We start from the raw sequence: 26,488 nt of genomic DNA, 5'->3' as shown, positions 1-26,488 counted from the left end.
GGGAAGCTTAGTAGATGGCAATCCTCCCTCTACAGGTAGACAAAGTGGCTCCAAAATAGGGAGCAGAGTAAGGGCCAGGCTCAAGAGTAGAGAGAGAAGGCGGACCTGGGCCTGTTTGAGGATCACTCACTCAGTGAAGAGGGAAGGAGAAAAAGAGGCAGAGGTCGAAGAGGGGGCAGGGCAGATCAGGAGGACAGCCTGGAAATGTTGAAACATGGACGAGTCTGTAAGCTGGTAGTCATTCTGTTTAACATGCTTTATACAGCATTAGGCACAACAGCACACACGGTCAGGTACAACTGTTTTGAGGATGCTGAATGAAAACAGGACTCAACATAGTAAGAAGGAAAGAGAAAATGAAATTGGTAAAACCAAGATCTTATAGTCAGGGACAGTGGGTGTCCACACAAAATCAACTTGTGGCCCATGTCTCTTGTTGATGTAGCCGCTAACATTAAAGTCCTACAGCCAGAGTCCCAGGAGGGCTCCAGCCACCTTGACACCCAAAGCCAGTCCTTCCTTATGCTCTGAGCTTCTCAGGCTAGCTCTGGACATCTTGGACCACACCCTCTTCTTGTGTGGGAGGTGGGGTGGGCTCTCAGCCCTCTGGTCCAGTCGGGGGAGCAGAAGGAGCAGGAGGGCTGGGCTCCTCCAACTGCACGTCATGCAGGTGTACCGTGGGGGTGGTGGGGTCTTTGCCCACGCCTTGGTTTGGGTCGGCCTGCTCAGGGTGGTGCCTGCGCACGTGCTTGACCACCTGGAACTTCTGCTTGGCCTTGTAGCTGCACAGGCGGCAGAAGAAGGGGTGGCGGTCGGTATGGGTGAGGGCGTGATGGCGCAGGCCAGCAGCCCAGCGGAACGCACGGTGGCACACATTGCACACATAGGGCTTGGCCTCGCTGTGCTTGCGGAGGTGGGTGCGCAGCAGGAAGCGCGTCTTGAAGGCCTTGCCGCACTGTTCACACATGAAGGCCCGAGCTTCCCGGTGCCTGGTCTCCTGGTGCACTCGCAGTGCGTCAGCCCGGTTGGTACAGTACTCACACTCGGGACACCGGTATGGCTTCAGTCCTATAGGATGTGGCAAAGACAGGGAACAAGTCACCACTGGAGGCAGTGGAACAGGGTTCAGTGGACAGCAAGAGTCACTGTGATACTGGGATGTAAAGGCACAAGCAGCAAGCAATACTGTGCCTTTGGAATGTTCCAGTCTTGTCTGACATTTCTGTGCCCTTCTCCCAACACAGTTCCTTGTATACAACAGGTGCTCAATAAGGGCTGATAACTAACTGGACCGTTAAATAGCCACCTGATGGCAATGGATCCTCGAATAGGATAGGATTTCCAAAGAGGAAATTTCAACCTCCTTTTGGTCATGGGGTATTCATGGAAGCTGGGGATGTGATAAATCCAATTGCTCAGTTCAAGAAGTCAAAGAAAAGATACTTAAGAGGGAAATGGGTAGAAATGAAAAAGGTGGCATTCATAGACACAGATGGCCTTGGAATGCCACCACTCAATTCCTTTACAAGAGGAGGTCATATGCAGCAATCACAGGCACGCCACCATCATTAACCCTTTTCTGAGAACCTGTGGTTCATGGGCGCCACACCAGGAGAAACAAATGGGAGTCAGAAACAGGTGAACCCTCCCACTCTCTCCTCTTCACCCAGGAGAGTTCCATCAGGTCTGTAGGAACCAGAGACCGGCCCTTAGTCACTGAGTTGGGGGTTCTCAATGAGAGGTGAGCAACCTGGTGCCACAATCACCCGGGGAGCCTTTGAAAAGTAAACATACTCAGGCTCTCTGTTCACCTCTCTTATGCTTCAGTGGGCTGGGAAGCTATTTAGCCATTCAGTCTACCCACCACCCTGAATCTGAGTGAGGACAGACACTACCACAGGGAGGCTGGGTGTGCCAGGGAATGGGGGAACCCCTTGGGCCTGTCAAGAACCACAGACTCACCTGTGTGCTTGGTCATGTGATACTTGAGCTGATTGACCCACTTGCACTTGTAGCCACAGTCAGGGCACAGATACTTCCGTTCTTCCTTATGGATCCGCATATGGTACTGGAGGAGGGAAGAACACAGAATATGCCGAGAAAATGGGCACCCCTGGCTACTCAATGGAAGAGGAACTAGGGGAAGCAGGCAGAGAGACTGCTGGCAGATCGCCCGGTCCCCTGCTCCCATCCTGTCCTTACTAGTGCTGCCAGTCAGGTTCCTCAGTCTGGCCACTGTGACCCCAACACCTGACCCCCTGGGCCTACCCCTAGGTCGACCCGGACTGTCTCAGCTCCACCATGTTATTACCTGTGTGCCTGGACTTCCTAACCCCTAATTCTTAGCTTAATTAATAATCTGTAAAATGAGAAACAGTAAAAGTAACTATACCTCATATTTTTGAAAGGATTAAAATTACACTGCCTGATAAATGTTAGCTATCACCATTATCTAAATTATTCCCAATCCATTACATGTTCATCATGTGACTAGCATGTATTATGAAATTTTAGCTTTACAACAACCCTATGAGGGAGGTATTAGTCCATTTTCACAGATGAGGAATCTGAGGCTTACAGAAACCAAGGAACTTGACAAAGGTCACAAAGCTGATATTTGGGAAAATCAGGATCAGAGACCCCAGACAGTTTAATCCCACAGCCAGCACTCCTAGCCCCCCTTGGTCCTGGACCTCACCTTGAGGCGAGAGGGGTCAGCACAGGCGTAGGAACAGAGGTGACAGCGGTAGGGCTTTTCCCCGGTGTGGATGCGGCTGTGCCAGGTGATCTTCTGCCGGTTCTTGGTGCTATAGGCACAGTCAGTACACTTGTACAGCCGGGTGCCCCCATGCCCTTTCACATGGTGATCTAGCACCAGCTGGTGGCGGCATGTGAAGTCGCAAAAGGGGCAGCTCAGTGGGGGCTGGCCAGCATCCCCATCTGAGGCCGCTGCTGAAGTCTCCTCATGCTGTTCTAAGTAGTGCTTTACCAGGCCCACGCGCTCCCGGGCAGCAAAGTCACAGATCTCACAGCGGTGGCTGAAATGCTGCTGCCTCCGGTGCTCATCCAGTGCTGGCCGGCTAGGGAAGGCCTGCTGGCAGGTCCCACACTCGAGCCGTGGGTGTTTACAGGTGTGTCCTCGCAGGCCAGCAGGGCTGGGGCATAGGAACCCACAGCGGGAGCAGTGCAGGGGGCCCTCAGCGGCCTCTGCGGGAGAGCCAGGGGCTGGGGGTGTAGGCTCAGGATGCCGGCGCAGAACGTGCTGCTTGAGTGCTGTCTCAGAGCTGAACTGGGCCTCACACTGGGGACAGCCAAAGGCCGGGGTGCCCTGGTGGCAGCTGTTGACATGGCGAGTGATATCATGGCGAAGGTAGCCACTATAGTCACAGAGCGGACAGAAGTGGGTGGGTGTTTTGTCATGTACCCTCAGCTGGTGCAAGCGCAGTTTTGAGTTAGTACCAAATGTCTGGGGACAGGAACTGCAGGGGATGCGGCCAACACCTGTGTGTCGGGACTGATGAGCCTCCAAACGGTACCGTCGAGTGGTCGAAAAGTCACAGAAACGGCACTGATGTGGCTTCACACCCTCATGCTTGAGCCGCCGGTGCTGCTGTAGGCACCTGCTCTGTTTACAGATGAAGCCACAGTCCCCGCACTGAAGAGGGGGCCGGGGGCCACGGGCTGGAACCACAATGAAGTGCTTCCGTTTCTGGTGGAGCTTCAGGGCGGTGGCAGAAGGAGCAGCAAATGAGCAGAGGCCACAGCGCAACTCTCCAGACTGCTGAAGGGGGCAGCCCCGGGCCTGGTGAGTCCTCAGAGCCCGCTCCTGCTGGCAGCTAAAGGGGCATGTGGGGCAGGAGAAGCGGGCCCCCTTCCGCTTTGGAACCACAGCTGTGTCCCCATCACCAGGGCTGCACTCTGTATTCCCACTGTTTAGGGGACCCAAGTCCCCATTGCTCAGCAGGGACACAACAGGCTGGGTCTGGGAGGCACTTCGCTTTCCTGCCCCGCTTCGTATCCCCCGGCAGCCTTCGGCCACATGAGAGGTAATGGAGGAGAGCCGAGAACAAAGGAACATGCATGAGTTACAGTGAAACTTGCCCTGTTCAAAGTGGAACTTCTCAGAGGTCTCTGGGGATGAGGAGTTTCCTGCAGGAAGTACTGTAGAGCCAGAGAGTGTGGCCAGAGGCTCCTCTCTTTCTTCTGGTTCCCTAGAAAGCTCAGAAGGAGCATTTTTTGAGAGCACTACCTCTACTTCTAATGGTGCAGGCGCTGGCTTCCCACCTTCTGCAGCCTCTGAGGCCTGGCTGCCAGGGGGCAGAGGATGCAGAGGGATGGCTGAATTTGGTCTGGGCAAGCTCCTGTTCTTTTTGAGCAACACAGGGCACTTCTTCATCACGTGGGTACTAAGGCCACGCTGCTGCTTGAAAGAAGCCCCACAGTCAGGGCACAGTAGGGGCTCTCGGCGGCCATGGCACCCTGTCCTGGAGTGCAGGCTCAGGGCCTTCTCCCGGCGGGTGATAAAAGGGCAGTGTGGGCAGCGGAAGGCCTGCCCCTCTCCCTGTACCACTACCATCTGAACCCGCCCCTCCAGTACCAATGCCTCTGCCTGTTCTTTGTCCTGTCTCCTGAGGGCCTTGAGTAGTGACTCTGATTCAGGCAACTGAGGCAGGAGTGCTGTCTCAGTGGGTGGAGTTGCCTTGAAGGTTTCCACCCAGCTATTAGGAGGTTCCTCTGAGGAAGGAGGGTTTCTGGGAGGCTCAGGTACTGGTTTCTCCAGAATGGGCTCTTCTTCAGCACCCAAGCCAGAAGTCTCAGCACCTTCAAAGGTAGACAGCTCTGTCAAAGTTCCCTCTGGCCCTTCCAGTCTCAGGGGCCCTGAAGGATCCAGGGGCCTGAATTCTACAGGGGCCGTTTCAGCAATTTCTTCAAGTGGTGGCTCGGCCACAGGTCCCAGCTCGACTCCCAAGGCCTCTAGGTGCAGTGTGCAGCTGCCCTCATCTCCCTCCGCTGGACCGGGGCTGCCGACCAGGTCATCCCCTTGGGGAACTTCACTGCCATCCTGTCTCCCAGGACTGTCCTCACCGGCCTCTGGCAGAGTCTGGTTCAAGCTGGGGTCCACCACAGTCTCAGTATCGTGGTCTTGCCCCACAGGCTGGGCAGACAGCTGATCTGAGGACTCTGAGTCTGGTGGAGGTGTCGGGCATTGCCTGGACTCCTCTGGCTCCTGGCTGGCATAGCGGAGCTGCCAGACCTGGTCCCCAGGCACATAGCCATGGGCCTTGCGCTTGTGGAAGAAGAGAGTGGTGTTGCTGAAAGTGCGGTAGTCACAGAGGGCACAGCGGAACTCACGGAGGCGGGTATGTTTGCAGTTCTCATGGCTCAGCAGGGCCTGCTTGTGGCGGCTCTGGTAGCTGCAGTAGCGACAGAGGTAGAGTGGGGCTGGCTTGCCGGGGTGGTGCTGGGAAGCCATGTGTTTCTGCAGCTCATACTTCCGCTTGCAAGCAAAGGCACACACCTCACACATCAGAGACTTGCCCTGATGTCTCAGCTTGTGGCTACTCAGCTGATCAGCCCGATGGCAGCGATAAGAACACTGACTGCACTGGTATCTGGTGAAAAGGGATGGGGTTGGTTAGCAAAATCACAACTGTAAACCAATCATAACAACTCACAGTCACTACTTACTATGGGTCAGGCTCTACACTCAGTGTTGTGCATACACCATCTAATTCAATGTTCTTTCCCACCACCCTATGAATGGATATCCATTTGACAAGTGAGGAGACTAAGGCATAGGAAGTCAGTAACTTGTCTCAAGTTACAAAGTGAAGGGCAGAGACTGTCTAGTTTCAGGGCTTATGTTCTAGCCCCTACTCTATATTGCTCCCTAAAGGGAAGGTGTGAATCAGCAACCCACTGTGGATTTCTAAGAAGCTGACATGCGCATGGCTCCACAAGGCAGGTTTCTGCGCCCAGTTTCCATTCTCCCATTGAGGTATGAAAGCCAAGGAGACACTTCTAGCCAGCTGTGCCCAGAGATCAGAGGGCAAGGTGCCTGAATTTGGAAGTGGTCAGGATTGGGGCCACAGTGCAGTCTATCTACCTTCCCAAGACTGGGCTCTGAGAACTCAAGTGACACCTTAGTGTTCAGGCCTAAGCTCTGGGTCCAGGCCTTCTCTGAGCCCAGAGATCTGTCACCTGCAGACTGGGCCACAGGCAGAGGCCAGCTGTAGGCAATGTGCATTATGGGAGTCTCCCGGGCCCAGAAGAGCACTGGGGGCACAGCAGAATTCAAGAGGAGACCCGTATGTTAGCACAACACTCTTGGGGCAGGGGTGGAGGCGCACATGCGCATACCTGAGGTCGCCCAAGTGCTTTCGCATGTGCACGCTGAGGTAGTGCTTCCACTTGGTGACGTAGCCACACTCAGTGCACATGTAGTCCTTGGTGTTGGAGTGGGTCAGCATGTGCTTGGACAGGTAGCTCATGTCTCGGCACGTGAAGTCGCACAGCTCACACTTGTGAGGTTTCTCGCCTTAGGTCAAGGTCGGGGTGGGAGTGGGGATGAGAAGGGAGAAAACCCAGATTACACACAGATCAAGGGAGAAAACCCAGTTTACACACAGATCAAGTAAGCAGACAGCCCATTTCCCCAGCAGGTCTGTCCTGACACCAGGCAGGGGCCCAAGCCTCACGTGCTGATCGTAAGAGTCAGGGTGCGTCAGTGCCCCCTCTCACTGAATCCTTACAACAGCCCTACGAGGCAGGTGCTGGGATTATTCCACTTTACAGAGGAACCAGCTGAGTGAGGCAAAGAAAGCACAGAGCTATTACGTGGTGGCTCAAATCCCAACTTACTGCCACATGGCCTTGGGTAGGTCATTTAACCCTTCTAAGTCTCAGTTTCCTTGTCTCCAAGAAAAGGGCAACTAAAATACTGACCTCCCATGGTTGATAGAGAGATTAAATGAGATGTCCCATAGTTCTCAGTGGTGCCCAGCGAGAACTTGAGGGCAAGACATCCCTGGAGTCAGTTGAGACCCGGCACTAAGGAGCTGGGTGCCGTGCTCCTTCGGGACCCTTCCCTGTTACCCCTGACCATGCTCTCAGGCCCTGTCCCTACGGTGAAGGGCCAGCGATGCGTGCTCTGCTCTGGTCCTGTGACTAGTGGTGTGATTCTGAAACAGGCCATTTAAATTTCCAGAGTTTCCCATCTTAACCTGCCTTCCTTACAAGATTGTTATTACGTGTTAAGTAAGATTATATATATATGTATATATATATATAGTAGCTTTATATATCTTTTTACATTTAAAGATATATAAAAGAACTCGATAAACTATAAAACACTATATAGATGTACAGTTTTAGAAAAGACCTCATAAAAATGAAAGTTTGAGACTAAAGCAATGGGAACAACAATGGCTTTGTCCCAAGCTGCCGAAAAACTGTCCTCATAAACTAAAGAGTCCTTAAATGTTTAAATGTCCTATCAATCCACTGTGCTTACACTGAGATCACAAGTGAGATGATGCTATACTGGGAAGCCTGAACTTGGTTGTCACTCCAAGTATCAGGAATGCTCGTAACCAATTGAAAGTCTGCAACTTCCAGGTCACCAAAAGGACTCGTGTTTCAGTGTCACGGCTGCCAGAGCTGTAATGTGTATGGTGGTGGCTCAGGACCCCTCACCCCATCTCTCACAGCACATCCCAGAACCTGAATCACAAAGGGAGGTCTCTTCCTGATCTGGGCCTCTTCTCTTTAAGAGGCTGGGTGCTGACCTACCCGGTGCTGACCAGGGGTGGGCACAACTGGACAGGGCCTTCAGGGTGAAACACAACAACACAGCGGTCACAGTGCAGGCTCTGGATTAGACTGCTTGCGTTCAAATCCTAGCCTGCTACTTCTCTAGCTGAGTGATGCTCAGCTTGAAGCTCATGAATTCCAAATACCAGATTTTTCCCTAGGAATACTAGGTCACACGAGACAATGAGTGCAAAGCCCTTCACGTGTCATCCATCCATGTACATCCACGTCATGCCCATCCATCGTCGCTACTGCCGTTACATTTCTGGCAGGAAGGAGGCCACCTCACCTGTGTGCAGCAGCATGTGGCGGATGAGCACTCTCTTGTGGGCAGTGGCAAAGTTGCACTCGGGGCACTGGTGGATCTTCTCATGAGCATGCATCTTGCCCACGTGATCCTGGTAGGCCACCGGGTTGAAGGTGACAAAGGGACAGAAGGTGCAGCGCAGCTCCTCACTGCCAGGGTGGCCCTGCTTCTTGTGTTTGCGGAACAGGTGCTTGTTGGAGCAGGCGAAGTCGCAGTGGGGGCAGTGGAAGGCATAGTGGCTCTTGTGGTGGGCCTCCATGGCTTCGGCTGTGGCGAAGAGCATAGGACACGAGTGGTGGCGGCACTCTACCGCCCGTACCCCGTGGGTCTCCTTCAGGTGCTTCATGAAGGCCTTGCGGTCGGGTGCTGTGTAGCTGCAGCCCTCCTGAAAGCAGCCAAGGGGCAGCGGCTCTGCGGCCGCTGCTGCAGCGTGGCTCTTAAGGTGCTCCTTAAGGGCCTGGCTGAGGCGGAACTCCTCCTGGCAGACAGGACAGGAGTAGGTGTCCGAGTAGAAGTTGGAGATATCCTCGTGCATGCTGGCCATGTGGCGGTTGAGCGCGTTCCTCTCCACCGCACTGTAGTTGCACAGTGGGCAGCTGTGGGCCTTCTTGCCCTGCTCCCGCAGCTGATGCGTCTTGAGCTTGCTCTTACTGGTGAAGAACTTCTGGCAGTTGGGGCACTGGAGGCTGGGGTCTGGGAAGTGGAGATGGAGGTGCTCCACCAGATGAGTCCGCTTCTTAAAGCAGCGCTTGCATTCTGGACACATATGGGTCTTGAAGAGGGACTCGGTGCCAGGAGCCACATCTCCTGTGAGAGGGAGAGGCAGAGACGGTTGAAAGGGCGATTCTTCGATAGGTCAGGGGCTGGCCACATCATCGAGGAGCCACAATTTGCCCAGACACAGACAGAGTGTGGTTTTTCCCTGTTCTCTCCAGGAAACCAGACAACAGTATCTCGAATACTGTAGTCTCAAAGAAGAGACGAGTAACCCAAGTATCTTCAGAAACAAAATCACAGGGACTCCTCAGACCTATCTGAAATGTTTTACCTAGCAACCTGCCCACTATTCCCGAGCCTCTGTCTAGAGCGCTCAAAAGAACAATCTGGATGGAGCTTCCTTGTTCTTCCTGACCACGTTCACGGGGGCAAGTGGAAGGGTCAGCAAGGCTGGTTGGAAGGAAGAGAGACCCGCGGGGAACGAGCAGAGGAGAAGGTAGTGAAGTTCTCCAACTTCCAAACATGGGCTCCTGAGTTCTAGGTCATGGAGAGCTGGTAGTAAATATAATCCTATCTTTTCTCCACACCTGACAATAAACATGCGCCCTGTGCAGTGGGTTTCAATGTTGTTCTACTGAGCTGGAAACTGGGAAGCAAGGGTTTAAGGGAAAAAAATCCTGGTGGGCTCAATGCCAGACAAGACAGGCTGCCGATCATCGGTAACCTCTGGTATCTCTATACGATGGATATTACCCGTTCCTTCTCTGAAAAAGTGCGTTCTGCCTGAGGAAAACCAGCCCCAGAGAACATACTCTATTTACCCCTACATCCTGTGTTACTAGTTTTTACCTATTTGCTATTTTCCCACTAGACATGTCAAAGTGGACTCTTAAGAATGAAAGGAACTGCCCTGGCTGGTATGGCTCAGTGGATTGGGTGCTGGCCTGTGAAGCAAAGGGTTGCTGGTTCGATTCCCAGTCAGGGCACATGCCTGGGCTGCAGGCCAGTTCTCCCCAGGGTAGGGGGTGTGCAAGAGGCAACCACACACTGATGTTTCTCTCCCTCTCTTTCTCCTTCCCTTCCCCTCTCCCTAAAAGTAAATAAAGTCTTTTTTAAAACATAGAATATTTTAAAAAAATGAAAGAATCTGAACTAAGCTCAAAAAACCAAACCTTAGAACCCCAATGCCAGGCTCTCCACAATCCACTGCTCCCCACCACCGAGTTCAAGTCTAGTCATATCATTACCTTCCAACTGCTGAGTCCCTTGGCTTTTCTCTGGGGCTTTCTGAGAGTCCTTCAGGGTGCCACTCTCCTCCTTTTCCTCTTCTTCCGCTGACTCCTGCCTGGGCAGGGGTGTACTTGCTTCCTCTGAAGGTTGTCCCTCTCCTGGGGGCAGGGTGGGAGCTGGAGACACACACAATCTGATGAAGTCTACAGGGGGCAATGACAGCACCAACTGCTTACACTCCTCTCGCTGGCTGACAGAGCCACCCCACCCCGGCCCTGTTTAGCAGAAGGGAATCTTGGGCTCTGATAACAAGACTAGGAAGCTCAGTAATGCTCCAGGCTAAAGTCAGTCACACCTCAGATAACACCACCCTCAGACCCATTCCAGCAAAAGCTCTGAGGTCACTGGAGCTGGGGGAAGGGACTGCGACATGGAGGAGTGCACTGTCTGTCCCTGGCTCAGGCCGCCGTCTAATGGCTGCCAGCTCAGTGCAGGTGAACATAACCTGAACTCTAAATTCTCTTTCTGGGAAACCCAACTCAGTGACTCAGGGTCACACCCTGTCCCCTCAAATCTATCCCTTCTCTTCCTCAATAGGAGCAGCTGCCTTGGTAAGGCAAAGACCTATGACTACTTCCCAGGAATAAAAGGGTCTTCTCTTTGGGAGCAGAGCACAGACAAGTCTTAGTGAGCCAGATTCCCTCATCAGAACCCCGGCCTCTCCTGGCCCGACTGCTGTTTCCTCCTGCTCCTTCGTGCAACCCACACCCTTTTTTGAGACCAAGAGAAGAATCAGCGAAACATCACTTTCCTTGAAGGTTTCTTTTTACAAACAACCCCAGCTTCCCCTACACAATTCCACTTACTCTAAAAGGGAGTCAAAAGGCCTTCTACCAGTGGCTGTGGGCATTTTAGCCTTTGCACTCAGAAAGTTCTAAAATGGATCAGAACAAAGTGAATGGTTAAGTAACTTCAAGGCCACAATGCAGCTGAAGGCGAATTTCATTCAAAGTCACAGACAAAGACTTTCTCTGTATCCCATACACTCTGACTGGTCCAAGCTTTCTGGATGCCTTCCCACGTTAGTCAGTAGTTCTGTCCTCCGGAGCCATTATCTGCTTCTCCGGTATCCGGGCACACACCCACGGAACTAGATACACACTGCCTTTCCAGGTGGCATCCTGCTGGGCCCCTGGCCTCCTACCTGGCAGCAGCTCCTGCGATGGAAGACCCTGAACGGGGGACAGTTCTCCCTGTGTCCTGGCCGCATGGCTGCGCTGATGCTGCCGGAAGAGTTTGACGTTGGAGCCCACGAAGCTACAGCGGTTGCAGTGGAAAGGGTAATGGGCCTGTCGGTGCAGCTCCATGCCCTGCTGGCTCCCGAAGAGAAAGGGGCAGCCCCGGAAACAACAGGGCACAGGAACCACTTTGTGGGTCTGTCTCAGGTGGTGCTGCAGACCCTTACGATCTTCAGCAGAGAACACACAGCCAGACTCTGGGCAGGAGAAGGTGTCTGGGGGCCCCCAGTGAATCTTGAAGTGGCTCTTCAGGGCCTGGGGTTGGGCAAACTCCTGTCTACACACAGGGCATGGCAGGGGCCTCTCGGGTGGGCTGTGGCCCTGCAGAGGGCCAGACAGAGTGAGGTTGCTGAGGGGTAGCTCTACAGAGCATGGGGGACTAAGGAGGCCCTCCACAGGCTGTATAAGGGTTTCGGCACACTGGTGCAGGGCCAGCGAAGCGGGCTCTGCGAAGCTCTGCTCACAGCGCTCACAGAAGTACACCTCCACCACCTTTACCAGGACACCTGCAGGCAGAGGACCAACAGAGAAAGGCACAAGTCAGACAGAACGAGACTCACGGGAGTTAGTTACTAGCAGAAAATACAGGTGAATCTTTTTTTTAATATTCATGGGCTGGAGATGGACTTTAAGTCTGGTTCTGCACCTGGGCTGTAAGCCCCATGAGGGAAGAGACAGTCTACCTCTCACACATGTGTTTGGATTCCTTGTATCTAGAGCAATACTTGGCACAAATTAGGTACTTAATACTTGTTAAATGAACATAACAATGTTAATCAAATCCAGAAAGAATTAAGAAAAGGCAATATATTTTTCCCAAATAAAAAATTAGTAACTTCCAAAAGAAGAAAATGACAATTGGGAATGACATCTACAATAGAAACAGCAAAGGGATTTAATTTCACATTCTGTGAAGAGACTGTCATAGGGCCCTGGCTAGTGTGGCTCAGTGGATTGAGTGCCGGCCTGTGAACCAAAGGGTGGCCGGTTGGATTCCCGGTCGGGGCATGTGCCTGGGTTGCAGGCCAGGTGCCCTGTGGGGGTCACACGAGAAGCAACCACACGTTGATGCTTCCCTCTCTCTTTCTCTCTCCTTTCCCCTCTCTAAAAAAAACCCCCAAAATTAAAGAAAAAAAAGAGATTGTCATAGACATAGTAATTCATAAAACAGAGAACATCCTTTTTGAAAAAAATCAAATTATGTTCACAGTAATCAATGCCATTTCTTAAGCATCTGGCAGGGCCTTGATAAAGGCTTAGCAAACACTTTCTTGGCCCGCCACCTGCCCTGTGAGAAGAGGGACCTGGGATTCTGTGAGCTTAATGCTGCCGTGTTTGTCAGTGGTGGAGCCCTGACTCAGACCATGCGTGTCTCCCATTTATTCTGGTGGTCCTTCTTCTCTCTGTATTGTTGTTGAAAGAAAAACTCAAATAATACAGATATATTTTTTATTTTATTTTATTTTTTTAAAGATTGTATTTATTTTTAGAGAAAGGGGAAGAGAGGGAGAGAAGCATCAACGTGTCATTGCCTGTTGAGCACCCCACACCAGGGACCTGGCCCACAACCCAGGTATGTGCCCTGACTGGGAATCAAACCAGCGATCCTTTGGTTTGCAGGCCAGCACTCAATCCATTGAACCATACCAGCCATGGCTACAGATAAATTAAAAAAAAAAAAAATCCTACCTTCACAATTTGGTCTGTATCCTTTCAGGCTTTTGGTGTCATTTTTCTGCAATTTGCTTATTTTTTTCCTTGGTTATATAGCAAGAATATTTTTATCTATGAGTACATTTAAATCTATCTTATATTTTTTCGTCCAGTTCATAGTACTTCAGAGCATGGATAAATCAAAGTGACATTTTGCCCTTACTGATGGACATTTGGGTTGTTTCCAATCAGCACAAATAAAGCCCACACATGCTTCTCCCCCCTTCTCTGTGCATGAGTCTCCCTATAGGACAGATCCTGACGAGTGAAATTAGGGGTCGGAGTACACACACTGTAAATGTGTCATGTAGATAAAATTGGCCTTCAAAACATTATGCTAATTTATACTCTCCATAAGCTATAAAATAGTGTCTGTTTTCCCAAACCCTCACCAACACTAGGTATTATAAAAAACGCTCGACTTTTGCCAAAGTCAAAAAACAAAAATGGCATCTTGTAGTTATTTTTAATTGGAATTTATTTGTGTGTTAGTGAGGTGAAACATCTTTATGGTTATTGACTATTCTTATTTTTTTAGTAAAATTTCATGTAGATTTCTTCATCCCTGTTTTTTAAAAAAAATACTGTTTCTTCTTCTTATAGAGTTATTTAAATTTTAAAGACATTAACTCAATTCTTTCTTACTGCAAATGTTTTCCCCAGGCTTGTTTTTTATTTATTATTTTTTCCACCACATAAAAGTTTAGCAATATTAGGTGATCAAATGAACTACTCTTCCCAGTGCTCTCTGTAAACTGCCAAGGGGAGCTGTGGCAACTATAGCTAGAGGAGGGCAATGAAAAAAACAGAGAAGTTGCTTAAAATAAAAAGTTGTAGATGTGGGAAGAATAAAGGGGAGAATCGTTTCTTTTTACATAAGTGTAAATGCTCAACTCTCACTCTCAGCCGCACTCCTTGGATGAGTTAAGAATGTTTATACACAAGAAACCAGGGCAGGGAAATACCAGATTACTTCTGGGAAGCCCTGCTGAGCCCAGGGTGGTGGACAGAGATTGGGCCTTTTGCCTAATTCCTGGCTGCAGGAATTTCTGGGTGGGACGGTCAATATGGGGGAAAGAATCCCCAAGGACTATTGCTGTAAGGGTTGGGCGGAGGTGTCAAAAATGTCTTCCCTTCTGGACTACTGCCTAGCAGACACAATGCCTTCACGGAGAAGGGCTGCCGAGAGCTTGGTACAAGGTTGTGACCATCGTGCCAGCTTTCAGTCAACATTTACCAGCTGCAAATCAAATTACAACATCTCGCAGTACAAAAATAGGGCACTACCTTGGGTTCTCCTTCTACTCACACATAAGGATCAAAAATAGCAGACAAAACTTCAGGGCTGTTTGTCCCACTGGCCTGCTAGCTACTGTGTTCATACCTGGTGTCTCTCCAGGAGCACCTGGGGACAGGCTTCCAGCTACAGCTTCTACAATGATCTCCATGTTCCCTGTGTCCTCTTCTGTTGTCGTGGCCTCCACCAGCAGGCAGCCTGGGGCAGCAGGCAAAGGTGTGGGGTTCCCAGACGGACAGGGGCTGTGCACAGGCTCCAAGATTCCAGGGTCAGAGAGAGGTGGGGGGATCAGCAATAGCTCAGAGCATAGTCCATCCATCCCCTCAGTGCTGTTGGCTGGCTGTGAGTCCAGCATGGGGTCTGTCATCACCACCAACTTGTGCGCTGCGGTCTTTGAAGTGCTGATAAACTAACTAGAAGAAAAACCAAACAAAGTACAGTTAGATCTCTCACATTCTTCTCAGTTGCCGTGGGCGCACAGCCTAGTGCCTGCCCACTTAGGCAGCCATAACTAGTGAAGCTTGAAGTTTTCTTTTTATGACAACATCAAGAATAAAAATTATAATAAGGAGAGAGCCAACAAATTTTGGCCAGTATATTGAAGACTGCAGGTTATTTTTTTGGAGGTAACTGACCTTGGTCCAATCATTAAGCAATCTGGGTCTGTGTTCTTATCTGTAACAAAATTGGATGGGGCCAAGAGATCTCAGAGGTACCTTCCCCCTTTTTTATGATCTCACTATTTCTTAGCATGCGTATAAGACCCTTCCTTCATGGTGTGGCCCCTGCTAACTTCTCCAGACTCTTCTTCCACCTCTCCCCTCAACAGATCCCTGAGCCAGTCATACCTCATTCCCCAGGCTCGCCACATTCTATTTTGCTTCCATACTCTCACACATGCTTGTATCCATTTGCCTCTGTCTCTGGGCTTGATGGGCCTTTTCCCTTCCTCTATCTTTCTTGTCTGGCTAATCAATTCCTAACTATCCTTTAAGAATCTGCATACATATCCTTTCTTCTATGAAAGCTTCCTGACAAATTAAGGCAGAGAGAAGGGCTGGGGAATGAATGAAACCTGGCCTGGGTACTAAGGCACCCCGTTTCCAACTGTCTGTGGGCTCTGACTCACTGCGCAGGTATGGGCAGTAACCTCGCTTCTCTGGGTCTCAGCTTTCTTATCTGTGAAGCGGAAGCGATGACAGCGTCCACATCATTGGGCGGGAGCGGGAATCACAAGAGCCAGAGAATGGAAAAGTCGATTTGTAACCTGCAAGGCTTGGGATGGAGAATTGTGAAAATTATGGTCCTGAGTAGAGGCAGCGGGTAAGCGGACGGGGTCCAAAACAGTGACGCGACTGAGGCACCGGGGCGGCAACGTGATACGCTGGGGTCCCGTTCGTAGGGGGTTCCCACCTCCCAGGCCCACCCTGATTCTAGGGCACGAGAAACTTTTGCCGCCAGCCGCTCCTCCCGCACTCCCTACTAGTTCCCGCCCGGCAGCCGCTCACTCACCTCCCGGCCCGGGGCCGGCGGGAGCCGCATCTCTTTAGTCTACCAGAAGCTGGAGCCACCTCCCTGAGTACCCTTTGTGCGACCGCCTCCGGCCCAGCGGCCCCTAAAGCTGCGGGCCTACGGAGGCCACTCTCTCTTCCTCTTGGAGGCGGGAGGAGTACTCTATGGTTCATTCTTGCGTTCCCGCCCCCCCCCCACCCACCCCAGACAGGAAGCCCGAGGAATACCATCGAGAGGCGTGGAGCAGAGTGGCAGGGCCTTCTCAGCGGGCGTGGCGGGAAGTAGAGGGAAAAGCTCGGGGGTGGAGCCAAGCGGCCCGTCCCACGTGTGCGAAGGGCTAAACCATTGAGAGGGAGGGCCAGAGAGTCTTGGCGGTAAGGGGATGGAGAGACGGGTTGTTCCAAACCACGCTGGCAGAGGCGCGAGGAGGGGTGTGGGGGGGTTCGCGAGGGGGCTCCCAGGCGCCCTACAAGGGTCCGGAGAGGGAAGGGCTTTGTCTGTGGCCTTCCACGCGTAGGTATTTTGGAATTCTGTATCCAGCTCTGAGCCTCGGTGGAGGTCACTGCTGTCAGTTCAGCGCCCTGCGCGCCAGCCTCCGAGCAAAGTGGCAGTGGATGGGGGAGGTGTACGAGAAATCAGCTGGCTTTCTACCCCTTGAGATCTTACAGTCTAGAATTAGACTCGGTCACCTTTTTTGCGTGTGTGAAAGAATTATGAAAAATCTCCATGGAAGTAGCAAATGGGCAGGACTTTCAATTGGAGAGAATAAATTAGAATGGGCTTCCGAGTGGAGAGAACTGTTTGAGCCAGGACATGGTTTGCACATTCGTTCAACAGGGAGTTGTAGGAGCTAAGCTGTGAAACAGAGGTGGAGGGCTTTCAGCACCAGGCAGAGGTCTGCTGAGACCTCTGGGGTCTGTTGAGAGGTTTGGAGTAGAGAGAGAAATAGGATTGAAGCGGATCTTTATGAAGAATGACCTAGACTCTTGTGTAACAGCAGTTTGGTGGAGCAGGAGGTGGAGACTCCCATTCAAATGCCATTTCAAGAACTAAAGTTAATTTTAAAGAGACAGATGGGAGGTATTGAAGGGTTAAAGAAGGACATCAGGAACTGAGCGTGTAAAGGAGAGGATATTTGAAGGTCATTACTCATGGTAACAAGGCATGACAGTTACAAGAGATCAATGGAAGAGAATGGCTTCATCCTCTGCTATCTGGCCAGTGTGCCCCTTTGTATTTCAGCTGGTCCCAGGTACCACAGAAATTCTGCCCATCTGTTCTCCTGTTGCGAAGCCGGTTACACTGTTCTCAGGATTAAGAGAACATAGTTCTCTGGCAGGAAACTGAAATGTGAACAGGATAACGGAGGGCAAAATGGGACAAGAAGTCTGGAGTCCCAGGCCCTGAATTCCAACAGCATGGCCACCCCGCAAAGGGATGGTATTGAAGCATGCAGTAGCTGGCCTTTCCTGCTCATCTTCTGCAAGAGGAAAGGGGTGGGGAGAGGAGGGATCGAAGAGTCCAGTTTATAAACTAATCTCGTTTTTTTTTCCCCCCATTTCCACTGCTCCCCACCCCCAGGTTTTGAAAATGCCTCAGGTCTTGTAAGGTTCTTTGTTTCCCTTTCAAGATGCCCCTCTCAGACTTTGTCCTGGCCCTGAAGGACAACCCCTACTTTGGGGCTGGATTTGGCCTGGTAGGTGTGGGTACAGCCCTGGCCTTGGCCCGGAAGGGTGCCCAGCTGGGCCTGGTGGCATTCCGGCGCCATTACATGATCACACTGGAAGTCCCTGCTCGGGACAGGAGCTATGCCTGGTTGCTTAGCTGGCTCACCCGCCACAGTACCCGGACCCAGCACCTCAGTGTTGAGACCTCGTATCTTCAGCATGAAAGTGGCCGCATCTCCACTAAGTTTGAATTTGTCCCCAGCCCTGGAAACCACTTTATCTGGTAAGGTTGGGGCCAGGGAGGGTTCTGAGAGCAGAAAAGGAGAATGAGAGGAGCTGGGTTTGACCCATTCATTCACCCCATTTTGACCATTCTTACTCAGGTATCAGGGGAAATGGATCCGAGTGGAGCGAAGCCGAGAAATGCAGATGATAGACCTGCAGACGGGTACTCCTTGGGAATCTGTTACCTTCACAGCTCTGGGCACTGACCGCAAGGTTTTCTTCAACATCCTGGAGGAAGGTGTGGGACGATGACACAGGCAGGCTCCACGGGGAGTTGCGGGGATGGGGGCATTTGACATCAGAGGATGAGAAGCTCGGAAGAGCCCATGGGAGCAGGGGGCGAGGGTTAGCTGTTTTGGCAAAGCTCTGTCTTACATGCACAGCAGAGAAGAACATTGGTTTTGTCTCTCTCCTCCTTCCTAGCTCGAGAGCTAGCCTTGCAGCAGGAGGAAGGGAAGACCTTGATGTACACAGCCATGGGCTCCGAATGGCGACCCTTTGGGTATCCACGCCGGCGGCGGCCACTGAATTCTGTGGTTCTAGAACAGGGTCTGGCTGAGCGAATTATCAGAGATGTCCGGGAATTCATTGATAACCCCAAGTGGTACACTGACAGAGGTGAGAAGCAGCTGGGGTCTTGGCCAGGCTGTTTTTGATGCGGCGGTAGAGCAGGAGGAAGCAGGCTAGTTTCTGTGGCCAGGTGGGGTGGCTCCAATTCCAGTACAGCTCCAGCCCAATTCCCAGCGATGAAGAGGAAAGAACAGTTGCCTACGGGGATGATTCCTCCCAATAGCAAGGTCTGGGCCTCCTGGGAGCAGGGCTGGGAATGCATGTGTACATCTGGGGCAGAGTACACAATTGACCTTAGGTCTTGACAGTCATCCTTGCTGTATTGCCAGGCATTCCCTACAGACGTGGCTACCTGCTTCATGGGCCCCCTGGTTGTGGAAAGAGCAGTTTTATGTGAGTAGAGTCAACGTTTCTCTTAACCGTCAAACTGGAGAAAAACTGGGTTGATGGGATTGGAAAGAGAAATAAACGTGGGGAACAGGGACCAGGATAAACATAAGACATGGAGAACATTGGGGTGGGGTGGTGGAAGGGCTGGGCCTGAGACACACCTAGTATAGTGAGGAATGAGCAGTTGGATTCAAGGACAAATGCCCAGATCGCCAACTACCTGCGCTCCCATCCTCCATAGCACAGCCCTGGCTGGGGAGCTGGAGCACAGCATCTGCCTGCTGAGCCTCACAGACTCCAGCCTGTCCGATGACCGGCTCAACCACCTGCTGAGTGCAGCCCCGCAGCAGAGCCTGGTGCTCCTGGAGGACGTGGATGCTGCCTTTCTCAGTCGAGACCTGTCTGTGCAGGGTAAGAGGAGTTGAGGGAAAGGGTATTTCTAAATGAGGAACAGTAGAAGAAGGTAGAAATCCAGAGGGTTAATGGATTTCTGGGTTAGCAACAAGAGCCCAGAAGAGGCACAGATAAGTAGAGGGATATGGTAGGGAATGGAAGGGGCTTGCTTTAAGTAAGGCTACAACCGACTACTTGTACTTCTTTATCTGCCTTTGTCCAGACCCAGTAAAGTACCAAGGTCTAGGTCGTCTCACCTTCAGTGGGTTGCTCAATGCCTTGGATGGTGTGGCTTCCACTGAGGCCCGCATTGTGTTCATGACTACCAACCACGTTGACAGGTAGGAAGGAGTGAGGCACTCAGACTGCGAGGCCAAACTCCTCCAGCTCTACTCCTTGGGAGGACCAATGGTAGTACTGCCCATGACTCTGCTTTGCTGCCTTCTTTTAGATTGGACCCTGCCCTGATACGCCCAGGGCGAGTAGACCTGAAGGAGTATGTGGGCTACTGCTCACAGTGGCAGCTGGCCCAGATGTTCCAGAGGTTCTATCCAGGGCAAGCACCTTCATTGGCAGAGACCTTTGCAGAGTGTGTCCTTCAAGCCACAACACAGATCAGTCCTGCCCAGGTGCAGGGCTACTTTATGATGTATAAAAATGACCCTAATGGTGCAATTCACAATGCTGAGTCCCTGAGGAGGTGACAGCTAGGCTGTGCTCAGCTCTCCTCAAGGGGATCAATAAACGCCTGTCACCCTACTCTGGTCTGATTTCCCTGTATTGGTACTTCATTGAAAAGCCTGAGCTGCAATGAGGTGCCTACAGGGGCCCTCAAGCATCCACACATACAGGTGTTATCGGCACAGTCTAAGACAGAGGAAAGGGGACTATAGTGAACAGAAAAGCAGTCCTCCACCCAAAGGCATTCCACAATACACACACACACGTACGTATACATAATGTGGGAATATATGCAGTGTGTTACAGGGCGGGGTGGTTCCTACAGATTCTCCTTAAATACTGGCATTCACTGGTTTCCCCTGACACCCACTACACTAGAGATGTCAGACCCCTCTTTACCTAGATCGTAATCTCATGAGATAACTGATTTTAGGACAAAGTTGGGGTTACTTTGCCACACTCCAGGCTTGCAAGTAATTTAGAAAGACACCCATACCTCACAGGCTTGGTGCTACTGAGCAAAGAAAGCCAAACAAGGCCAAATTCCTTTATTGTCCCCCTCCTACCCCCATTCCCCTCCCCCCACAGTACTGCTAGGAACCATCCTCAGATTCCAGGCTCAAGGGTTCCCTTCGAGTACCAGGAGGGTAGGCTCCCCGACCCCGACGCAAGCGGGGGTAAGAAGAACCTGGTGTCCGACTTTTGGGGCGCCCCCAGCGAGCATAGTCCCCAGTCCGGTGGGGTGGGGGACCTTCAACCCCTTGGTGATCGGGTTCTTCTGGTTTTAGGTCCATGGGCTCCTTGGGGGGCTTCTCAGGAGGCAGTACTTCCTGAGTGTCACTGGTGCCTTTGGGGGCACTGTACTCCCCTCCCTTTAGGTGCCTCCGTTCAGGCTGTCTCCAGGGGCCTCGACTGGCCCGGGGGCGACCTAGGATAGCTTTCTGGCTCTCGCCCAACCTTTGCTGATTTGGCCCAGTCCCTGGAATCCTCTCGAACATGTACTGGGAGGCCACAGGCAGAAGTGACTGGGGTGGTTGGGCAGTTGACGAAGTGGACAGTTCTGTGGCAAGAGCACTGGGTGGTTGGGAGCCTCTGGAGGCATCTACAGCTGACTCAGGTTCCAAAGGGGCAGGAGGCTAGAAAGAAGTGAGCAGATGCAGTGAAGATTCAGCTTCTCAATGCAGGGAACTACAGCCTCTCGCCCACTAAATGAACCAACCACGACCAGCCTATTACCTCCCTGGGTAGAACAAACTCACCCTTGGGCCATGGCAGAGGGGTGCTGGTAGGAAGGTTGGTGTCATTAGGGAAGGAGTGGAAAACCCTTTCCTCACCTGCTGGAGGCTGATAAAGTACCGGTTTCGCTCAGCCTCAAGATCAATGATGCCTCCCCTCTCCTGCTGCCTCTTGTAGAGCCGCCTGAGCTCTTCTTGCTGGCGCAAGCTCTCTGTGTTGGGCTGGTATGGCTCCTGGAGGGAAGGGAGCAGATTGGCAGGCAGGAAAGAACAAACTGAAGGTAGACCTGAGTCCCTGATTTTCTGGGACTGCCTCAGGAGATCTGTACAAGGTTCTTGGCTTCATTCCCTCAGGTTTGGGCTCCTGAATGAAGCCTTGGGCTCCCTGTGGGGACTGGCTTTGCACAGGTCCCAGGTTGAGCCCAGTTGCAGATCCCATTCAAGGCAAACAAGATGCCATTCCTCCCTCCTTGGAGAATACCGTTATTCTTGGCTCAGGTTAGAGCATAATTCCCTTACCATGGGCTGTTGGGGTTCAGGGGCTGCTTTCAGTGAGGCAAGATCATACACGAGGGGCTCTCTGCAAACTGGACATTGCACACCGACCGCTTTCTAAAAAGAGAAAAATCACACCATGGTTTCATGGCCCAGGGTGACCACCAGCTGCCCAACCCAGTCAACCAGCCTAATCGGCTGAGGGGCACGGAGAGGCACGGGCATGCCTGTCCAGCAGTGAGGTGGGACACAGAAAGGTTGTCTAGCTAGAGGTCTGGAACCCTCTGAAATCGCATCCGGTGTGATAACATGTACACAAGGATGCTTTTTCTAGATATGTGAGTGTTCATTAATCTCAAAGGTATCTATGATTACAGAAGGTTAAGAGCCCCTGGAGTGGAGGGAGCAGGAAGGCGGTGAGATGGCAGTGTCCAATGTGAGCAGCAGCTGGTGGGCTGACCTGTTTGGTTGCAGCATGCTGCCGTTCCTCTTCCTGTCCTTGAGCCTGCAGCTCCCGCTCCATGTGCTGGATGTACCGAGCAAGACAGTGGCAGTGGAAGTAGTGGTAACAGGATGTCTTGGTAAAGGCTTCATTCTCCTAGAAGGAGCACAGACGTGGGGCACTGCGTCACAGCTCTCTCACAAGCCCTCTACTGCCCACCCCAAGCAGACCCCAAGCCCCAGAGACACCCACCTGGAAACCATAGAGGCAAATGACGCACTGGCCATGAGGGATGTTGTTATCTGTGAGAATTTCCTTCCCTTTCTGAGAGGAGAGAAGACACTGTTCAAACAGGGAGGTGGCAGCAAGACCTATGAACAAAACCGGTCTACGATCCCCAGGAGGGGCTGGACTGTCTCCCACCAGGCCCGGCTACTGCCTCATGTTCATGCATTTGTCTTGGTGACCCTCCCTCTGCTTGGAATTAATCCTGCTCTTTAGTCCCTACTCTTACCCCCAAATCTGTCTGGCTTCAAAAATCTAATTTAATTGTTTTCCACTCATTTAGTCACCTCTAATAGCTCTTGGGGATGAAAATAATATACATTAGAGAGAAAAAAGTATTCAATTAAAACATATCTTCTGGGAGGCCATTCTTGGTTAACTATCTTTGAATGTCACTGCCCCAGTGAGTCTCTTCTGGAGTAGACTTTCAGAAAGAAGGTCAAGGTAAGGACGAGCCAAAGGAACAGAGAATTCAAGCGGCATCAAGTTGAGCTATCAAATAAACGTGCACTTGCACCGATATTTCAATAACTACCACGCCGGAATTCCAGAGTTCAAAACTACATGGCGGGGGGCCTCACTGACTCAGGAGCATGGCAGTGGCCTATGCACGTTCTCTGATGCCAGGCCGCTCTCCTGTATTTTTTTAATGTTCCTCTAAAAAACTCAAAGTAGAGGAAAACCAGACTGTACTTAATTGTGTTTTTAACCTCAAACTGGAAAAGTGGTCTGTCAGTATTAACTTGTAGTTCCAGGTGTTGCTTCACGTAGGTCGTTTCCTTCCCTGGGCTAGAAACTCAGTGCAGGACCTTGACTCTTTCCACTCAGCTCTAACGGCAGACTAGCCTTCCAATGTTCATTTATGGCGAACACTCTCAGGGCATCCGTTCCTTGCTACTTTCAGTTGCCAGTGCCAAGAGAACAAGGAAGCAAACTGAAGCAGGAAAAATGCAAGTTTAAGAAGAAATGTAATTTTCTAACAAGATGCTGAAATAGGCAACCTGGCAAAGCCACAGAACTGTCTGTCTTCTGGGGAGATTTTTGGAAACAGAAGAGTCTCATCTTCCTGGATTTAGACCTTAACCTAAACAAGGACTAAGTAAACAGATATATTCATGATTTGAGGCCCATGGCTTCCCTTGAAAGACGCTGCTCTAGTTGAAGGGAAGGACCTCTCCCCGGGCCAGAACACCTCTTACCTCGATGAGTTCATAGAGCATGGCAGTGCCCAGCCCAGCCGTGGCCACCTGGCTTAGTGCCTGTGAGATCCTGGAGGAAAAAGGCAAACCAAACATTAGGCCTGCCCCCGTCCCGCCCTACATTGAGCTGCATCTTGAGTTTTCCCTGCTCTGACCAGCCCACTTACTTGTGGATTTGTTCATCTGAGAGTCCTCGGGGGTTTCGGATAGAGATCTGTGGCACCTCACTGGGATACTAGTAGGACAAAACCACAGGTTACCACTAAGTCACTCCACCCTAGGGCCTGTCCCCTTCTACCCTGGTCCCATTCCACCCTTTGGTGCCATAAGGAAGGGGCCTCACCTGTGCTGGGACCTGTAGCACCAGAGTAAAGCAGACATACTGCGAATCCTGGTCCTCTGCAGTGGCAGGGTGCAGGGTGATGTAGACCTCCCATGGTGAAGATCTGCAGGTGAATGAAGTGGAGACCTGGGATGTGACTGGGCTGGGGCTGGAGGGCTGGGGAGGGCGGGGGCGAGACAGTAAAGTGGACAAAGCAAGTAAGCATTGGGCTCGCTCTTTTTTGGGGGAGGGGGGTGGTGGAATAAAAGGAACAGAGTCTTTATCTTCATGAGAGAAACATCTCTGAATCAAGGCTCATAGATCCTGCATGGAATCCTCTCATTCCTAAGGGACTCATGACCACCTCTAGTTGAATACATACCTGCCATTTCCTTTAACCACCTGTAGTTCATCCAGATAGATAGATTCTAACACCTCAATTTCAGAGGGAAGGACCCTAGAGAGACAGAGTTTTAGAGGTCATTTCCGCCAACAGGTGAGGAAACAACCCCAGGAAGGTGAAAGACTAGCCCAGGCCTCAAGGCTTAATAGAGGCAGAACTCAGAGGGAGCCTGGTTTCCGGGCTCCGTGTTTAAGTCTCACTGCGCTACTGATTATTCCTTAGCGGCCATCTCTCTGACCCAGAAATGTGATGTTCATTGATTAACACCAAGGTTACCAATGCCACTCTTGGCTTCCCCTGCACTATTGTTCATGTGGATCCCATATCTATATACACTGCTAATACCAGTCACCTTAAAGCTTCTCAAAGGACACATCAACCTCAACAGACCCAGGTGGTATAGAAGCTGTGGTGTAGTGGAAGAGCCATCAGCCTCAGAGTTGGTACCAATTACTTAGCAGCCATGTGGCCTGAGTAGTGACTTATGTCTGTAAGCCTAGTTACCCTGTCTCACATGTACAGCTAACACCACCTCCTCCCTAAGGTTACTGTGAAAATGAAAGGAATTTGTTTATGGAAGGTACCTAAGAGTATCTTGGCCTCAGTAGCTAGACTATGTCCTCTTTTTCCTATTCGTATGTAACCTTTTCCCTTAAAAGGAAGAAAGAATGTAGTTAGTATCCGATGTATTTATTATCCTGTTGTTTAGCTGATCTACGTAAGCCTGTCCAGGTCAGGATCCACTGGTCCTGATGTAAATCAGAGGACACACATTTTTAGACACAGAAACAGTGGTTGTAGTGACACTGAGGATGAGTGATTGGCTTAAATCCACAGCTCCACCCAGGTAATACATGGAAGGATGTGTGCTTGGTTTGCTTTCTTATAGGTATATTGTTCCCTCTTCACCAAGATCAGCGCTGCCCTTAGCATGACCAATGTATCAGTGGTTCTCAAAACTTTTAAGTCTCTGAGCGAATTACTGCTGCCCTTTCCATGGGTCAAAGTGTCTCCTCAGAACCCTAATGTTCCCCCGAAACAGGTTTAAAACCGTGCATTCAGATGGTCTCAGTGAAGGCCAGCACCGGTGGGGCTTCCTGGACCAATGAAACACTGAGGAGTAGCCTCCATCAAGAGGCCCTTCAACAATACTTCACCCCGCTTAGGTGTGCCCTGGGCCTTGATGTGAGGTACGGGATGGGAGAGTGGTACGCTGGTGACAAAAAAAAAGGGGGGATGGGATAAGAGATTGCAGAATATCTTAGTACTGAGGATACAAGATTTAGAACCGGACACTCTGGACTCCTAGTCACAACTAGGTACCTTTTGGCAAACCATTTTACCTGTCAGGCTTCATCTAGTCTCGTCAGGTGCCCACATCCCTGAGTTATTCACGAGGAGACCGATGTATGTGCCAAATCCATCCTGACCCTCTCAACTGTTTTGTGAGGTAGATGCCACACCCACTTTTTCAAAGCAGAGGACACTGACTCATGGAAGGTAGGTGGCCTGGTCGGCATCACACAGCTAGTAAAATGTGGAGTGAAGCCACACTTATCCTTTTGCCAGATCCCGGGGTCCTGCTAGGTTCTGGTCTTTTGTTAGTGCTGCTTGAGAAAGATTAAGAGCTTTGTGTGAAGTGTAAGACTTATTCAGACAATAGTCCCTAGCGCTGTCAGGGAGGGAGAAGGCTGAGGAAAGCCTCAGTAGAACTAGGCTGATCCACGGGGAAAGGGGGGCGGGAGCTGGAGGACACCGGCTTGGAGAGGTTAAAAAAGAGGGGGGGCGATCTGATGAGCAGACATCCCCCGGGACCTGAGCAAATCCACTTCAGCAAGACAATGGAATGGGAAGAGACTGGAGAAAGGAATCGAACCAGATAAGGCGGGGCTCGACCCGGCTTGGTCAGCGCAGATCCGGTAGCCCCAGGCTTACATTAGCGCCCCTCCACCCACCCGCTCCGCAGTCCTGAAGCTCTCAGAGAAAGAAGTCAGCGTCTCTGCCATCCCTCTTCCCTCGCCCCGCCCCGCGTGCCCGCCATACGGACCATCCGCGGCCGCCGCCAGTCCCGGGACCCGATGTAGGCGGTCAGCCAAAGCCCATGCCCCAAGTTACCAGTCCTCCTCCCCAGGATCTGCCGAAGAAGACGTCGCCATGTCCTCCCCGGCCCACAGCCGGAACCGGAAATACCCTCGGACTAATCGGAGGCGGAGGGTTAAGGGGCTGGTGGCAGTG

General features: G+C 51.5%; 3 protein-coding genes across 12 annotated transcripts; 1 reads left to right on the top strand and 2 right to left on the bottom strand.

Moving 5' to 3' along the window:
* Positions 1-237: 237 nt before the first annotated feature.
* On the bottom strand, positions 238-16,059 carry ZNF142 (zinc finger protein 142). Of its 4 annotated transcripts, none has more exons than XM_053668918.1 (10): positions 15,887-16,059; positions 15,504-15,649; positions 14,462-14,787; positions 11,271-11,870; positions 10,084-10,269; positions 8,102-8,926; positions 6,361-6,538; positions 2,699-5,612; positions 1,963-2,068; positions 238-1,068 (listed from the first exon to the last, which is right to left on the bottom strand). In XM_053668918.1, exons 3-10 carry the CDS (start codon positions 14,739-14,741, stop codon positions 599-601), a joined length of 5,559 nt encoding a protein of 1,852 aa, XP_053524893.1. In that variant the 5' UTR covers positions 14,742-14,787; positions 15,504-15,649; positions 15,887-16,059; the 3' UTR covers positions 238-598. The 4 variants fall into 4 exon arrangements, with proteins under 4 accessions (XP_053524893.1, XP_036988140.2, XP_036988138.2 ...); XM_037132245.2 differs by having other exon boundaries at positions 10,084-10,242; XM_037132243.2 differs by lacking the exon at positions 15,504-15,649.
* Positions 15,625-19,955, top strand: LOC119039496 (mitochondrial chaperone BCS1). Of its 4 annotated transcripts, none has more exons than XM_037132251.2 (8): positions 15,625-15,697; positions 17,468-17,836; positions 17,937-18,076; positions 18,262-18,456; positions 18,738-18,801; positions 19,040-19,209; positions 19,415-19,532; positions 19,643-19,955. In XM_037132251.2, the coding sequence occupies exons 2-8, from the start codon at positions 17,517-17,519 to the stop codon at positions 19,893-19,895; spliced, it is 1,260 nt and encodes a 419-aa protein (XP_036988146.2). In that variant the 5' UTR covers positions 15,625-15,697; positions 17,468-17,516; the 3' UTR covers positions 19,896-19,955. The 4 variants fall into 4 exon arrangements, with proteins under 4 accessions (XP_036988146.2, XP_036988144.2, XP_036988147.2 ...); XM_037132249.2 differs by lacking the exon at positions 15,625-15,697 and adding an exon at positions 16,174-16,260; XM_037132252.2 differs by lacking the exon at positions 15,625-15,697 and adding an exon at positions 16,377-16,399.
* Positions 19,956-20,423: 468 nt separating this feature from the next.
* RNF25 (ring finger protein 25) lies at positions 20,424-26,465 on the bottom strand. 4 transcript variants are annotated; one of them, XM_053669365.1, is made up of 10 exons: positions 26,369-26,430; positions 24,838-24,904; positions 24,233-24,307; positions 23,872-23,974; positions 23,529-23,598; positions 22,297-22,368; positions 22,063-22,200; positions 21,627-21,719; positions 21,207-21,341; positions 20,424-21,008 (listed from the first exon to the last, which is right to left on the bottom strand). In XM_053669365.1, the coding sequence occupies exons 3-10, from the start codon at positions 24,261-24,263 to the stop codon at positions 20,466-20,468; spliced, it is 1,185 nt and encodes a 394-aa protein (XP_053525340.1). In that variant the 5' UTR covers positions 24,264-24,307; positions 24,838-24,904; positions 26,369-26,430; the 3' UTR covers positions 20,424-20,465. The 4 variants fall into 4 exon arrangements, with proteins under 4 accessions (XP_053525340.1, XP_053525402.1, XP_036988142.2 ...); XM_037132247.2 differs by lacking the exon at positions 24,838-24,904 and adding an exon at positions 23,696-23,763 and having other exon boundaries at positions 20,425-21,008; positions 26,369-26,465; XM_053669427.1 differs by lacking the exon at positions 24,838-24,904 and having other exon boundaries at positions 26,301-26,385.
* Positions 26,466-26,488: the final 23 nt, after the last annotated feature.

Source organism: Artibeus jamaicensis, unplaced genomic scaffold (assembly GCF_021234435.1).
Source record: "Artibeus jamaicensis isolate MK-2021 breed Jamaican fruit bat unplaced genomic scaffold, CSHL_Jam_final contig_1015, whole genome shotgun sequence".
NCBI classification, from domain to species: Eukaryota; Metazoa; Chordata; class Mammalia; order Chiroptera; family Phyllostomidae; genus Artibeus; species Artibeus jamaicensis.
Note: the sequence above shows the minus strand (reverse complement) of the source record. Positions and strands in the feature narration are given on the sequence as shown.

Bases quoted from the DNA above. Each gene is read 5' to 3' on its own strand.
- ZNF142 (XM_053668918.1), bottom strand. From the start codon at position 14,741: ATGACAGACCCCATGCTGGACTCACAGCCAGCCAACAGCACTGAGGGG. The intron at 6,539-8,101 runs GTGAGGTGGCCT...CCTTGACCTAAG, and splicing joins CCACATGCTGCTGCACACAG to GCGAGAAACCTCACAAGTGT. The intron at 1,069-1,962 runs GTGAGTCTGTGG...CACATCCTATAG, and splicing joins TCACATGACCAAGCACACAG to GACTGAAGCCATACCGGTGT.
- LOC119039496 (XM_037132251.2), top strand. From the start codon at position 17,517: ATGCCCCTCTCAGACTTTGTCCTGGCCCTGAAGGACAACCCCTACTTT. The intron at 17,837-17,936 runs GTAAGGTTGGGG...ATTCTTACTCAG, and splicing joins CCTGGAAACCACTTTATCTG to GTATCAGGGGAAATGGATCC. The intron at 19,533-19,642 runs GTAGGAAGGAGT...GCCTTCTTTTAG, and splicing joins ACTACCAACCACGTTGACAG to ATTGGACCCTGCCCTGATAC.
- RNF25 (XM_037132247.2), bottom strand. From the start codon at position 26,409: ATGGCGACGTCTTCTTCGGCAGATCCTGGGGAGGAGGACTG. The intron at 22,201-22,296 runs GTGGGTGTCTCT...TGCTCCTTCTAG, and splicing joins TTTGCCTCTATGGTTTCCAG to GAGAATGAAGCCTTTACCAA. The intron at 21,342-21,626 runs GTAAGGGAATTA...CCTTCCCTCCAG, and splicing joins CTGAACCCCAACAGCCCATG to GAGCCATACCAGCCCAACAC.